We start from the raw sequence: 16,829 nt of genomic DNA, 5'->3' as shown, positions 1-16,829 counted from the left end.
CGCAAAGAGCTCTGCGCATTTGGATTGGCTTGGCGGTGGGGGGAAGGAGGAGGGGACCAAACTTCCGAGGGACGGCGCTCCCGAAAGTGGGGAAGGGTAATTGTCAAAAACAGGTACCTGTTCCCCCCTCCCCCCTGAAAGATGCCAAATGTGGCACCGGAGGGGGGGAGGAAGCAAATGAGCGGAAGTTCCACTTTTGGGTTGAACTCCGCTTTAAATAGATGCAAGTAGATTTATCCAGCCTGCCAGAAAGCACACACTATGGGGTTGGTTTGCAAGTGCAGTTCCTCCAGAGCTGTAAAAAACGTTATTATACACTATCCCTGTCCCTATTGTTTGCTTGCATTTCATTGGTGACACACAGCCCCTGACCCTGCTATTGGAAAAAGCATATGTGGTATCCTGGTTTCAAGATCTTAGGACTTGCTGGATATCGTTGGGAAAAGGGCTTATGCAGCCAATGCATACATAAAGTGAAGTGATATCTGGTGAGTGTCCATTCCTATGGGGAGCACGGAAGGTGTGGTGATGGCTCTTTAACCACTTAAGCCCCGGAGGATTTGGCTGCTAAAAGACCAGGGGGTATTTTGCGATTCGGCACTGCGTGACTTTAACGGACAATTGCGCGGTCGTGCGACGCTGTACCCAAACCAATTTGACGTCCTTTTTTTCCCACAAACAGAGCTTTCTTTTGGTGGTATTTGATCACCTGTGCGATTTTTTTGATCATGCGCTATAAACAAAAAAAGAGCGTCAATTTTGCAAAAATAGCAATATTTTTCACATTTTTTTTATATGAAATTACCCCCCAAAAAAATGTAAAAATCAAAATTTTTTAACATTTTCGGCCAATTTGTTTTATGCTCCATATGTTTGGTAAAAAAATCGCAAAAAGCGTATTTTGATTGGTTTGCACAAAAGTTATCGCATTTACTAACAAAGGGAAATATTTTTGTCATTTTTGTTGTTTTATTTTTTAACGCGTAATGGCGGCGATCTGCGATTTTTTTTTTTTTTTTTTGCGGTACTGCGACATTGTGGCGGACAGATCGGACCCTTGACTGACATTTTTGACACTTTTGGGGTTACCAGTGACATTTCTACAGTAATCAGTGCTATATATATATGCACTGTTACTGTAAAATTACACTGGCAGTGAAGGGGTTAACTTTTTTTTGAGAGGGAGGAGCTATGTGTGTCCCTAGGGGCGTGATTCTAACTGTGATTGGCTGTGGCTTGAGCTGTAGGAACAATGATCAACGGTCCTACATAGTAGAACCGTATGATCATCATTCATACATCGGGGAGAATGACAGGCGGCTTGTTTACATTAGCCGCCTGACTTTCTCTCTCTCCCCCGACGATCGCCGAGTGACCGGCGGACATCGGGTCCGCCGGTCACACGCGGGGGGGGGGGTCCGTGACCACTCGGGAGCGGGGGTGTGCGCTCGCCCCCTAGAGCCTCACAGGCTAGCGACGTAGACCTACGTCACTCTGCCTGTGAGGGGCTGACCGCCGCAGTAAATAGTCGTGCAGCGGTCGGCAAGTGGTTAATGATTCGCTTAAGGAACACTGGTGTGATCTGCCGTTGCTTAAGAGTCTTTCTCTATCTGACAACAATATAATCACCATTTACTCATATATGGACACTCTTGAGATTAATTTATAATATTTTATGGACTATTTATTTGGGACATATAATATTTGGATTAAGCGCTGCTGAATATGAATAATGCTGTTTTAGTTTTGTGCAGGAGAGATTGGATTTTTTACATTTTTTTCTTATGTATACAACTTTTGCTTAATTTTTTTGGCTTTGTGCCAAGGCACCCCTGAAGACACCTCAAGGCACCCCCCAGGGGGCATGGGCACCCAGGTTGAAAATAGCTGACATAAACTCTTACCTTGAAAGAGGACGATGAAGACGCTCCCTGTGAAAACCCTCATTCTCTCTGCTGCTTGTTGATAGCTGGATTCACAATCATTGAAAAATGGAAAAATCTGTAAAAAGAAAGAAAAAAAAATGCAAAGAAATGAATAACCTCTACATTCTTAATGTTTAGAAATACAGAGGGTTCATGTCGGTCATACAGAAACACAGAAGAATGAATGCAGAGAAAAACCAAGGGCTCCACTGAGTTTGCTGCTTTATGATTTTAGGGGTTTTTTTTTGTTTGTTTTTTGCCTGTTTTTTTTTTTAATCTTTTTATGTGTGTATAGATCTGTTTGTCCAAAGCAAGTTTAAAATGGTTCTAAAGCTAAAATGTTTTCAACCTTAATGCAGGGAATTTCCTTACATTAAGGTTAAAAACGTTTTACGGCTTGCTGCCTCCCCCACCTCCCTAAATACTTACCTGAGTCCTCAATCGATCCAGTGCTGTGCATGGCTGCATCTCTTCTGCACTTCTGTTCCTATCCACTGAACCACCCAAGCGTTAAGTCCTAGCTTGTAGCCATCTGCATACCCACTGAACAACTCAATAGTAAGTCCTAGCTACTAGCCAACTGTGTATCCACTGAACCACCCAAGGGTTATGTCCTAGCCTGTAGCCAACTGCATATCTACTGAACAACCCAAGGATTAAGTCCTAGCTAGTAGCCAACTGTGTATCCACTAAACCCTCCAAGGATTAAGTCCTAGCTTGTAGCCAACTGCATATCCACCGAACCACCCAAGGGTTAGGTCCTAGCTAGTAGCCAACTGTGTATCCACTGAACCACCCAAGGGTTAGGTCCTAGCTAGTAGCCAACTGTGTATCCACTGAACCACCCAAGGGTTAGGTCCTAGCTAGTAGCCAACTGTGTATCCACTGAGCCACCCAAGGGTTAGGTCCTAGCTAGTAGCCAACTGTGTATCCACTGAGCCACCCAAGGGTTAGGTCCTAGCTAGTAGCCAACTGTGTATCCACTGAACCACCCAAGGGTTAGGTCCTAGCTAGTAGCCAACTGTGTATCCACTGAACCACCCAAGGGTTAGGTCCTAGCTAGTAGCCAACTGTGTATCCACTGAACCACCCAAGGGTTAGGTCCTAGCTAGTAGCCAACTGTGTATCCACTGAGCCACCCAAGGGTTAGGTCCTAGCTAGTAGCCAACTGTGTATCCACTGAGCCACCCAAGGGTTAGGTCCTAGCTAGTAGCCAACTGTGTATCCACTGAGCCACCCAAGGGTTAGGTCCTAGCTAGTAGCCAACTGTGTATCCACTGAGCCACCCAAGGGTTAGGTCCTAGCTAGTAGCCAACTGTGTATCCACTGAACCACCCAAGGGTTAGGTCCTAGCTAGTAGCCAACTGTGTATCCACTGAGCTACCCAAGGGTTAGGTCCTAGCTAGTAGCCAACTGTGTATCCACTGAGCCACCCAAGGGTTAGGTCCTAGCTAGTAGCCAACTGTGTATCCACTGAGCCACCCAAGGGTTAGGTCCTAGCTAGTAGCCAACTGTGTATCCACTGAGCCACCCAAGGGTTAGGTCCTAGCTAGTAGCCAACTGTGTATCCACTGAGCCACCCAAGGGTTAGGTCCTAGCTAGTAGCCAACTGTGTATCCACTGAGCCACCCAAGGGTTAGGTCCTAGCTAGTAGCCAACTGTGTATCCACTGAACCACCCACGAATTAGGTCCTAGCTTGCAGCCAACTGTATATCCACTGAACCACCTAAGGGGTAAGTCCTAGCTTGTAGCCAACTGTGTATCCACTGAACCACCTAAGGGGTAAGTCCTAGCTTGTAGCCAACTGCATACTCAATGAACAACCCAATTGTTAAGTCTTAGCTAGTAGCCAGCTATGTATACACTGAACCATCCAAGGGTTAAGTCTTAGCTAGTAGCCAACTGCATATCCACTGAACCACCCAAGGATTAAGTCCTACCCTTTACCAATTATTTATGAGGTCGTTATGTGGAACTGAATCCAATGGTTTGCTCAAATCCAGATAGGCTTTGTCCACAAGACCACCTTGGTCCTAAACATTTCTAATATAGTTACAGAGGGGTCCCCTCCCATCTGGACCATCATATAGAAACACAGAGGTGTCCAGCCCCAGTGTGAACATGGATTTTAGATGAAAGTGAATAATTTCTTAAAATTAAAAAAAAAATGCATATTGAACAGTATCTTACCTTTGTCTGCCGCTTAGGAATGAAAGATTTCTGAAAGCAGAACAAAAATGTTCATGACAAGTCGCTTCCAAAGAGTTCAGTCTAATCTGTTATCCATCATGCTTCCTGTTGTGAATCTCCCCATCACCCACAGAGGTCAGATAAGATAAACTAGAACTTGACCAAATTGTTGGTAAGATTGTCACTTATCAACATTAGAGAGTTAACCACTTAAGCCCCGGAAGATTTACCCCCTTCCTGACCAGGGGTTTTTTTGCGATATTTTTTACTGCGTGACTTTAACGGACAACTGCGCGGTCCTGTGATGCTGCACCTAAACGAATTTGACGTCCTTTTTTTTCCCACAAACAGAGCTTTCTTTTGATCACCTGTGCGATTTTTTGATGATGGGCTATAAACAAAAAAGAGCGTCAATTTTGCAAAAATAACAATATTTTTCACATTTTTTTATATGAAATTCCCCCCAAAAGAAAAAAAATTAAAAATCAAAATTTGTTAACATTTTAGGCCAATTTTTGGCCTAAAATTTGGTAAATTTTGGTAAATTTTGTTTGGTAAAAAAAAAAAAATCGCAAAAAGCATATTTTGATTGGTTTTTGCAAAAGTTATTGCGTTTACTAACTAAGGAAAGATTTTTGTCATTTTTATTGTTTTTTTTTTTTAACGAGTAATGGCGGCGATCTGCGATTTTTTTTTTTTTTGCAGGACTGCGACATTGCGGTGGACAGATCAAACCCTTGACTGACATTTTTGACACTTTTGGGGTTACCAGTGACATTACTGCAGTAATCAGTGCTATACATATGCACTGTTACTGTAAAATTACACTGGCAGGGAAGGGGTTAACTTTTATTGGAGAGGGAGGGGTTAATGTATGCCTGGTGCTTACTGACGTGTGGGGGGGGAGGTGACTGAGTGACACAGGGACAGATCGCATGTTCAGCTATGCTGAACCCTGCAATCTGACCCTGCCTGTCACTTAGGAGATCCGCCTGCTTTGTTTACACAAGCGGGCGGATCTCCAAACTGGATTCCCCGACGATCGGGGAAGAGCGGCGGTGATCACCACTGCTCCTCCCCTGGCCCGACTCCCGCTGTGACTGAATACAGCGGGAGCGAGCCTTCACGCGCCACCCACAAGGGGAGGAGTCCAGCAACGTAGGTCTATGTCGCTGGACGATAACTAACCACTTTGCCGCAGTACAGTCAATGTGAGCAAGTGGTTAAAAAAAAACACACTCCCATAAAGATTCACACATGGACGCAGACAAACAGCTATTTCTTCAGCATAACAAAAGGTAGGAATCTGCAACAAAGTTAAATAAAACCTCCTGCAATGTACAGAGATCACCCAGAGGGGAATGTTTTTTTCTCAACAAAAGTGGAGTTACTCTTTAAAGTATACCTCTCAGCAACTTTAGAAGCAGGGGCTGACTGGCAACTTTCAGCCCAGGGGACAAGTACAAAAAAAGAGGCCCATAGTGCAGCGACTCGGCTCCCACTCCCACTCCCACTTTCCCTCCTCCCGGTCTCCTCCCGACCCTCATTACAGGCTGAAGCTCCACTCCCGTTACTCTCTACTCACCGGCTGAATCCTGGTTCCCAACCTGGCCAGCAGGGGGCAGTTGGGTGGAGCTGGGACAGCTTAGTTTGGGCTTTCCGGGGGCGTTAGAGTCCCCAGTGGGGCATTAAACCGGCCTCTGCTCAGACACAATTTACACCATCCATGCTGGAGGGGGGGGGTGAGGCCTGTGCTCTTTCCTTGTCTTCAACCTGTACTGGGTAGGTCAGTGGCAGGGGCTTTTTACTTCTCCTCACCAGAAATCCTTTAGGCCCCTTTCACACTTGGGAGTCCGTCGGCGGACTCAGTTTTTCTCAGCGGGGGATCGATCCGCCGATCCCCCGCTGAGCAGGCGGATGGCAGCTCTGTCTCTGCGCTGTGTGCAGAGACAGAGCTGTTAGGTCCCCGCTGTTCTCTATGGAGGAATCAGATGAGAATGGACCTCCTGTCCGTTCTCATCCGATCCGATCTGCTGGACGGATGGAAAATAGGGCTTCCATCCGTCCAGATTTGATGGACCGGATCGGATCGGATGTCAGCGGACATGTCTCTGCTGACATCGGATGGCCCATAGAGATGCATGGGGCATCTGTTCAGATGCGCCTGAAAAACTAACAGGCGGATCTGAACGGTCCGCATGTGTGAAAGGGGCCTAAGGCATGTCTGTGTCAGAAGCGGTGCAGCCTTTTTACGGGGCATCAGAGCGGCCCAGGGGGAAATTGCCCCCCTGCCCCAGTCCCCTCCTGTTTAGAAGTCTGAAGCAAGTCCTGTCCTCCTAATATATAGTAACATAGTAACAATATCATTTTTCAAAAAAGCTCCACCTTTTATCATTAAAAAACCTCCTGGGCTTAGTGACTTTGCCTAGGCTGAGATGACATAATCAGTCTGTTGCAGTTAGGAGGAAGCATTTCCTAAAGGCCCGTACACACGTACCGATCGTCGGCATACAAACGTCGGTGGACGAAGGATCTGCCGATTGTACGCGTGTTAGTATGGTGCCTCCGACAGATGTCTGCGCACAATCCGCGGACAAAAGTCTTTCGTGCAAACATGAAAATTTTTGTATGCCGACACCAGAACGGACGATTGTTCGCCTGTCAGTACACAATTCGGCCGACAGACCGCAGATTTGCAAGACTGGGCATGCTCAGAAAATAGAAAACACAGGGAAAGTTAACCATTACATGACATCACTTCTGCAGTCGGCGGACAAAATTCTTGTGCTGTCCTTGTGCTGTCTTTGCACTTTTCAGCAGACACCGACATCCCGGGGAGAAAAGAGGAACATTTGTATGCCGACCATCGGTACGTGTGTACGGGGCTTTAGTCTCCTCTCCACCAGTGATTAGACGGCAGCATTGTAACCTTGTTGCCCTATATTTCGGTTTTAGTTTTGTACATATCCATGCAATTTGCATATGCAAAGTAAATGCTATGAAAATATGCTTGGGTCATTTAGGCCAGTGGTCCTCAACTCCGGTCCTTGGGGCCCACTAACAGGCCAGATTTTAACCACTTGCCGACCGAGTACGGTAATAGTACTGCGGCAAAGTGGTTCATTATCGTCTGACGACGTAGTATTAACGTCGTCAGACACTCCCCCTTCTGGGCGGCGCTTGCGCGCCGCCGGAGGCTCGCTCCCACTGTTTTCATTCACAGCGGGAGTCGGGCCAGGGGAGGAGCAGCGGCGATCGCCGCTGCTCTGCCCCGATCGCCGGGGATCTAGTGTGGAGATCCGCCCGCTGTGTGTAAACACAGCGGGCGGATCTCCATAGTGACAGGGAGTGACAGATCGGACTGTTCAGCATAGCTGGACATCCGATCTGTCCATGACTCACTCAGTCACCTCCCCCCACACATGTTAGTAAGCACCAGGCATACATTAACCCCTCCCTCTCCAATAAAATTAACCCCTTCCCTGCCCGTGTCATTTTTACAGTAACAGTGCATATGTATAGCACTGATTACTGTAGTAATGTCACTGGTAACCCCAAAAGTGTCAAAAATGTCAGTCAAGGGTCCGATCTGTCCGCCGCAATGTCGCAGTCCCACAAAAAAAATCGCAGATCGCCGCCATTACGCGTTAAAAAAAAAAACACCAAAAATGACAGAAATCTTTCCCTTTGTTAGTAAACGCAATAACTTTTGCGCAAACCAATCAAAATACGCTTATTGTGATTTTTTTTACCAAACATAGGTAGCAGAAAACAAATTGGCCAAAAAATTTTTAAAAAATTGGTTTTTACATCTTTTTTGGGGGGAATTTCATATAAAAAAATGTTAAAAATATTGTTATTTTTTCAAAATAAACGCTCTGTTTTTGTTTATAGCGCAAAAAGTAAAAATCGCACAGGTGATCAAATACCACCAAAAGAAAGCTCTGTTTGTGGGAAAAAAAGGATGTAAATTTCGTTTGGGTACGGCGTCGCACGACCGCGCAATTGTCAGTTGAAGTCGCACAGCGCCGAATCGCAAAAAGTGGCCTGGACGGAAGACAGCAAAATCCTCCGGTGGTAAAGTGGTTAAGTATTACCTTGGGGAGATGCAGACTAGAATACTGCAATCACTGAGCAGCAAATGAGATCACCTGTGATGTAATTAAATTATCTTGCAAACCTGGCCTGTTAGTGAGCCCTGAGGACCGGAGTTGAGGATCACTTATTTAGGGCTCTTTCACACAGGCGGACCGTTCAGATCTGCCTGTCCGTTTTTTTTGAAGGATCTGAACGGTCCCCCCATGCATCCCTATGGGGCATCGGATGTCAGTGGAGACATGTCAGCTGTCATCCAATCCAATCCAGTCCGTCAAATCTGGACGGATGGAAACCCTATTTTCCATCCGTCCAGCGGATCGGATGGGATCGGATGAGAACGGACCGACGGTCCATTTCCATCCGATTTCCCCCATAGAGATGCATGGGGACCGGACAGGTGTGTCTCCGCACACAGCGCGGAGACACAGCTGTCATCCTCCTGCTTAGCGGGTGGGATCGGCGGATCGATCCCCCGCTGAGAAAAACGGACTCCGCCCGACGGACCGGACTGTGTGAAAGGGGCCTTAGGCAAATGTGTGGGCCCATTTATGAGAATGCGTTTATACATCATTTTCAGTAAATCTAGAACTTCATATCTATAAATCAGTGTTTCTTGGCACATCTACAGAATTTCTCAGTGAAGGAGATTAAGAATTCTTGAGAAATGGGTAGTTCCTCTTTTAGACAAGTGACCTTTACTGTTCACAATAAAAAAAATAATCCTGATGGACACGTCACCATGATAATTGATACAATCACCATAACAAATCTATAAAGTCTTCCTCTTTTTTTTTTCTTCCAGATGTCTCTGAGACGATGGGAAGAGCAGGTTTGAAACTCAACATGGACTTTCCTTTGCATTGTGCAGCACTTTACTTGGAATACATAAATTCTCCTCTAGATTATGGATAGTCTGCAAACTAAATCTTAGTGGGACACTCCAGGAATGGTCACAGACATCCCACCCCAAGGTAGTATTGGTTAAATGTAGATCATAAAGCTCTGTTTTTACTCGATCAAGGCAGCTTATCCAAAACCTTTTCTACTGCTAGTATTTACAGCTTTTTGAGGGATGAGGTAAAGACCCAGCTCTGAATTTTGGGAAGCCCCAAGTTGTGGCTTCCTCCAAGAAAGGTCCAAGCTCAAAGAAGGAAGAACGTACTACATCAGGGATCCTCAAACTACGGCCCTCCAGCTGTTATGGAGCTACACATCCCATGGGGCAGTGGCGGCCGGTGCGTTCGGGGCGCAGGGGCGCCGCCCCCCCTGTCCATGCGTCCGGCCCCCTAATCTGCATGCAGGGGCGCCGGACGCATGGAGCTCAATGGGGTTTTTTTTTTCCATCACCTGATTAGAGCCAGAGGCTCTAATAGGGCGATGCAAAGGGTGGACCCGGGGCGCAGAGCAGTGCGTCCCGAGCCCACCCATTGTGTGACAATAGCGAATGAAAATTCGCCATTGTCACACGGATCCTCCTCCTGCCCAATCAGGGAGCGCGTCCGATACGGGCTTCCTGATTGGCCGCAAGGCAAACCAAATGCCATTGGCCGAGAAGGAGGAGACGGGAGCGGGAGGACTCGTGGAGACGCCGGGGGAATCGGGATTGAAGCCGCTGCCGCCGGGACACTGAAGAGAAGGTGCCGCCGCAGCTGCTCCAGGGCTCCAGGTAAGTGCACTGGTCTTGGGGGGGGGCATTGAAGGGGGCACGCATGCACGCTGGTCTCTGCATTGAGAAGGGGACATGTACGCTGGTCACTACATTCTAAGGGGACATGTGTGCTGGTCACTACATTCTAAGGGGACATATATGCTGGTCACTACATTCTAAGGGGACATGTATGCTGGTCAATGCATTCTAAGGGGGCATGTACGCTGGTCACTACATTCTAAGGGGACATGTATGCTGGTCAATGCATTCTAAGGGGGCATGTAAACTGGTCACTGCATTCTAAGGGGGCATGAGTGCTGGTCACTGTATTCTAAGGGGACATGTGTGCTGGTCACTACATTCTAAGGGAACATGTGTGCTGGTCACTGCTTTCTAAGGGGACATGTGTGCTGGTCACTACATTCTAAGGGGACATGTGTGCTGGTCACTGCATTCTAAGGGGACATTGTGTGCTGGTCACTACATTCTAAGGGGACATGTACGCTGGTCACTACATTCTAAGGGGGCATGTACGCTGGTCACTACATTCTAAGGGGGCATGTACGCTGGTCACTACATTCTAAGGGGGCATGTACGCTGGTCACTACATTGAAGGGGGCATGTATGCTGGTCACTACATTCTAAGGGGGCATGTACGCTGATCACTGCATTCTAAGGGGGCATGTACGCTGGTCACTGCATTCTAAGGGGGCATGTACGCTGGTCACTACATTCTAAGGGGGCATGTACGCTGGTCACTGCATTCTAAGGGGGCATGTACGCTGGTCACTGCTTTCTAAGGGGACATGTGTGCTGGTCACTACATTCTAAGGGGACATGTGTGCTGGTCACTGCATTCTAAGGGGACATGTGTGCTGGTCACTACATTCTAAGGGGACATGTGTGCTGGTCACTACATTCTAAGAGGGCATGTACGCTGGTCACTACATTCTAAGGGGGCATGTACGCTGGTCACTACATTCTAAGGGGGCATGTACGCTGGTCACTGCATTCTAAGGGGGCATGTACGCTGGTCACTGCATTCTAAGGGGGCATGAGTGCTGGTCACTGCATTCTAAGGGGACATGTGTGCTGGTCACTACATTCTAAGGGGACATGTGTGCTGGTCACTGCATTCTAAGGGGACATGTGTGCTGGTCACTACATTCTAAGAGGGCATGTACGCTGGTCACTACATTCTAAGGGGACATGTGTGCTGGTCACTACATTCTAAGGGGGCATGAGTGCTGGTCACTGCATTCTAAGGGGACATGTGTGCTGGTCACTACATTCTAAGGGGACATGTGTGCTGGTCACTGCTTTCTAAGGGGACATGTGTGCTGGTCACTACATTCTAAGGGGACATGTGTGCTGGTCACTGCATTCTAAGGGGACATGTGTGCTGGTCACTGCATTCTAAGGGGACATGTGTGCTGGTCACTACATTCTAAGGGGACATGTGTGCTGGTCACTGCATTCTAAGGGGACATGTGTGCTGGTCACTACATTCTAAGGGGACATGTGTGCTGGTCACTACATTCTAAGGGGACATGTGTGCTGGTCACTACATTCTAAGGGGACATGTATGCTGGTCACTTCATTCTAAGGGGACATGTGTGCTGGTCACTACATTCTAAGGGGACATGTGTGCTGGTCACTACATTCTAAGGGGACATGTGTGCTGGTCACTACATTCTAAGGGGACATGTATGCTGGTCACTACATTCTAAGGGGACATGTGTGCTGGTCACTGCATTCTAAGGGGGCATGTACGCTGGTCACTACATTCGAAGGGGGCATGTACGCTGGTCACTACATTCGAAGGGGGCATGTACGCTGGTCACTACATTCTAAGGGGGCATGTACGCTGGTCACTACATTCTAAGGGGGCATGTACACTGGTCACTACATTCTAAGGGGGCATGTACGCTGGTCACTGCATTCTAAGGGGGCATGTACGCTGGTCACTACATTCTAAGGGGGCATGTACGCTGGTCACTACATTCTAAGGGGGCATGTACGCTGGTCACTACATTCTAAGGGGGCATGTACACTGGTCACTACATTCTAAGGGGGCATGTACGCTGGTCACTACATTCTAAGGGGGCATGTACGCTGGTCACTACATTCTAAGGGGGCATGTACGCTGGTCACTACATTGAAGGGGGCATGTATGCTGGTCACTACATTCTAAGGGGGCATGTACGCTGGTCACTGCATTCTAAGGGGGCATGTACGCTGGTCACTACATTCTAAGGGGGCATGTACGCTGGTCACTGCATTCTAAGGGGGCATGTACGCTGGTCACTGCTTTCTAAGGGGACATGTGTGCTGGTCACTACATTCTAAGGGGACATGTGTGCTGGTCACTGCATTCTAAGGGGACATGTGTGCTGGTCACTACATTCTAAGGGGACATGTGTGCTGGTCACTACATTCTAAGAGGGCATGTACGCTGGTCACTACATTCTAAGGGGGCATGTACGCTGGTCACTACATTCTAAGGGGGCATGTACGCTGGTCACTGCATTCTAAGGGGGCATGTACGCTGGTCACTGCATTCTAAGGGGGCATGAGTGCTGGTCACTGCATTCTAAGGGGACATGTGTGCTGGTCACTACATTCTAAGGGGACATGTGTGCTGGTCACTGCATTCTAAGGGGACATGTGTGCTGGTCACTACATCCTAAGAGGGCATGTACGCTGGTCACTACATTCTAAGGGGACATGTGTGCTGGTCACTACATTCTAAGGGGGCATGAGTGCTGGTCACTGCATTCTAAGGGGACATGTGTGCTGGTCACTACATTCTAAGGGGACATGTGTGCTGGTCACTGCTTTCTAAGGGGACATGTGTGCTGGTCACTACATTCTAAGGGGACATGTGTGCTGGTCACTGCATTCTAAGGGGACATGTGTGCTGGTCACTGCATTCTAAGGGGACATGTGTGCTGGTCACTACATTCTAAGGGGACATGTGTGCTGGTCACTGCATTCTAAGGGGACATGTGTGCTGGTCACTACATTCTAAGGGGACATGTGTGCTGGTCACTACATTCTAAGGGGACATGTATGCTGGTCACTACATTCTAAGGGGACATGTGTGCTGGTCACTACATTCTAAGGGGACATGTATGCTGGTCACTACATTCTAAGGGGACATGTATGCTGGTCACTTCATTCTAAGGGGACATGTGTGCTGGTCACTACATTCTAAGGGGACATGTGTGCTGGTCACTACATTCTAAGGGGACATGTGTGCTGGTCACTACATTCTAAGGGGACATGTATGCTGGTCACTACATTCTAAGGGGACATGTGTGCTGGTCACTGCATTCTAAGGGGGCATGTACGCTGGTCACTACATTCGAAGGGGGCATGTACGCTGGTCACTACATTCGAAGGGGGCATGTACGCTGGTCACTACATTCTAAGGGGGCATGTACGCTGGTCACTACATTCTAAGGGGGCATGTACACTGGTCACTACATTCTAAGGGGGCATGTACGCTGGTCACTGCATTCTAAGGGGGCATGTACGCTGGTCACTACATTCTAAGGGGGCATGTACGCTGGTCACTACATTCTAAGGGGGCATGTACGCTGGTCACTGCATTCTAAGGGGACATGTGTGCTGGTCACTACATTCTAAGGGGGCATGTGTGCTGGTCACTGCATTCTAAGGGGACATGTGTGCTGGTCACTACATTCTAAGGGGGCATGTGTGCTGGTCACTACATTCTAAGGGGACATGTGTGCTGGTCACTGCATTCTAAGGGGACATGTGTGCTGGTCACTACATTCTAAGGGGGCATGTATGCTGGTCACTACATTCTAAGGGGGCATGTATGCTGGTCACTACATTCTAAGGGGACATGTGTGCTGGTCACTGCATTCTAAGGGGGCATGTGTGCTGGTCACTACATTCTAAGGGGGCATGTGTGCTGGTCACTACATTCTAAGGGGGCATGTGTGCTGGTCACTACATTCTAAGGGGACATGTGTGCTGGTCACTACATTCTAAGGGGACATGTGTGCTGGTCACTACATTCTAAGGGGACATGTATGCTGGTCACTACATTCTAAGGGGGCATGTACGCTGGTTACTACATTGAAGGGGGCATGTACGCTGGTCACTACATTGAAGGGGGCATGTACGCTGGTCACTACATTCTAAGGGGGCATGTACGCTGGTCACTACATTCTAAGGGGGCATGTACGCTGGTCACTACATTCTAAGGGGGCATGTACGCTGGTCACTACATTGAAGGGGGCATGTACGCTGGTCACTACATTCTAAGGGGGCATGTACGCTGGTCACTACATTGAAGGGGGCATGTACGCTGGTCACTACATTCTAAGGGGGCATGTACGCTGGTCACTACATTGAAGGGGGCATGTACGCTGGTCACTGCATTCTAAGGGGGCATGTACGCTGGTCACTACATTGAAGGGGGCATGTACGCTGGTCACTACATTCTAAGGGGGCATGTACGCTGGTCACTACATTCTAAGGGGGCATGTACGCTGGTCACTACATTGAAGGGGGCATGTACGCTGGTCACTACATTGAAGGGGGCATGTATGCTGGTCACTACATTGAAGGGGGCATGTACGCTGGTCACTACATTCTAAGGGGGCATGTACGCTGGTCACTACATTCTAAGGGGGCATGTACGCTGGTCACTACATTCTAAGGGGGCATGTACGCTGGTCACTACATTGAAGGGGGCATGTACGCTGGTCACTACATTCTAAGGGGGCATGTACGCTGGTCACTACATTCTAAGGGGGCATGTACGCTGGTCACTACATTGAAGGGGGCATGTATGCTGGTCACTACATTGAAGGGGGCATGTACGCTGGTCACTACATTCTAAGGGGGCATGTACGCTGGTCACTACATTCTAAGGGGGCATGTACACTGGTCACTACATTCTAAGGGGGCATGTACGCTGGTCACTACATTGAAGGGGGCATGTACGCTGGTCACTACATTCTAAGGGGACATGTGTGCTGGTCACTACATTCTAAGGGGACATGTGTGCTGGTCACTGCATTCTAAGGGGACATGTGTGCTGGTCACTACATTCTAAGGGGGCATGTATGCTGGTCACTACATTCTAAGGGGGCATGTATGCTGGTCACTACATTCTAAGGGGGCATGTATGCTGGTCACTACATTCTAAGGGGACATGTGTGCTGGTCACTGCATTCTAAGGGGACATGTGTGCTGGTCACTACATTCTAAGGGGGCATGTGTGCTGGTCACTACATTCTAAGGGGGCATGTGTGCTGGTCACTACATTCTAAGGGGACATGTGTGCTGGTCACTACATTCTAAGGGGACATGTGTGCTGGTCACTACATTCTAAGGGGGCATGTATGCTGGTCACTACATTCTAAGGGGGCATGTGTGCTGGTCACTACATTCTAAGGGGGCATGTGTGCTGGTCACTACATTCTAAGGGGGCATGTGTGCTGGTCACTACATTCTAAGGGGACATGTATGCTGGTCACTACATTCTAAGGGGGCATGTACGCTGGTCACTACATTCTAAGGGGGCATGTATGCTGGTCACTACATTCTAAGGGGGCATGTGTGCTGGTCACTACATTCTAAGGGGGCATGTGTGCTGGTCACTACATTCTAAGGGGACATGTGTGCTGGTCACTACATTCTAAGGGGGCATGTGTGCTGGTCACTACATTCTAAGGGGACATGTGTGCTGGTCACTACATTCTAAGGGGACATGTGTGCTGGTCACTACATTCTAAGGGGACATGTGTGCTGGTCACTACATTCTAAGGGGACATGTATGCTGGTCACTACATTCTAAGGGGGCATGTACGCTGGTTACTACATTGAAGGGGGCATGTACACTGGTCACTACATTGAAGGGGGCATGTATGCTGGTCACTACATTGAAGGGGGCATGTACGCTGGTCACTACATTCTAAGGGGGCATGTACGCTGGTCACTACATTCTAAGGGGGCATGTACGCTGGTCACTACATTGAAGGGGGCATGTACGCTGGTCACTACATTCTAAGGGGGCATGTACGCTGGTCACTACATTCTAAGGGGGCATGTACGCTGGTCACTACATTGAAGGGGGCATGTACGCTGGTCACTACATTCTAAGGGGGCATGTACGCTGGTCACTACATTCTAAGGGGGCATGTACGCTGGTCACTACATTGAAGGGGGCATGTACGCTGGTCACTACATTTTAAGGGGACATGTGTGCTGGTCACTACATTCTAAGGGGACATGTGTGCTGGTCACTGCATTCTAAGGGGACATGTGTGCTGGTCACTACATTCTAAGGGGGCATGTATGCTGGTCACTACATTCTAAGGGGGCATGTATGCTGGTCACTACATTCTAAGGGGGCATGTATGCTGGTCACTACATTCTAAGGGGACATGTGTGCTGGTCACTGCATTCTAAGGGGACATGTGTGCTGGTCACTACATTCTAAGGGGGCATGTGTGCTGGTCACTACATTCTAAGGGGGCATGTATGCTGGTCACTACATTCTAAGGGGGCATGTGTGCTGGTCACTACATTCTAAGGGGGCATGTGTGCTGGTCACTACATTCTAAGGGGACATGTGTGCTGGTCACTACATTCTAAGGGGACATGTATGCTGGTCACTACATTCTAAGGGGGCATGTATGCTGGTCACTACATTCTAAGGGGGCATGTGTGCTGGTCACTACATTCTAAGGGGGCATGTATGCTGGTCACTACATTCTAAGGGGGCATGTGTGCTGGTCACTACATTCTAAGGGGGCATGTACCATTCTAAGGGGGCTTTGTAACCATTCCCCAGTGGCTCATCAGGTATGGTGCTTTAGGCTACTCTTTCTATTTGCCTAATTTTTCTTGTATGCTGTTTTTTTGCCATAGAGCGCCACTCTTTAATCTATTGTATATTTAGGAGTAAGTGGGTAGGTAACTA

The 16,829-nt window shown here is 48.2% G+C and overlaps 1 protein-coding gene across 1 annotated transcript in view; it reads right to left on the bottom strand.

Moving 5' to 3' along the window:
• The window catches only part of LOC309569003 (B-cell receptor CD22-like), a gene marked incomplete at both ends in the record, with an annotated part of 263,576 nt that overhangs the window by 231,194 nt on the left and 15,553 nt on the right, over positions 1 to 16,829 (bottom strand). Inside the window, 2 exons of the mRNA XM_082274764.1 lie at positions 1,905 to 2,001; positions 4,117 to 4,146. Coding sequence (XP_082130890.1) covers positions 1,905 to 2,001; positions 4,117 to 4,146 — 127 coding nt within the window. The remainder of the gene's footprint in view (positions 1 to 1,904; positions 2,002 to 4,116; positions 4,147 to 16,829) is intronic.

Source organism: Pelophylax lessonae (genome assembly GCF_965119305.1).
Source record: "Pelophylax lessonae genome assembly, chromosome: 12".
NCBI lineage: Eukaryota > Metazoa > Chordata > Amphibia > Anura > Ranidae > Pelophylax > Pelophylax lessonae.
This window is presented reverse-complemented; position numbering and strand designations above follow the sequence as displayed.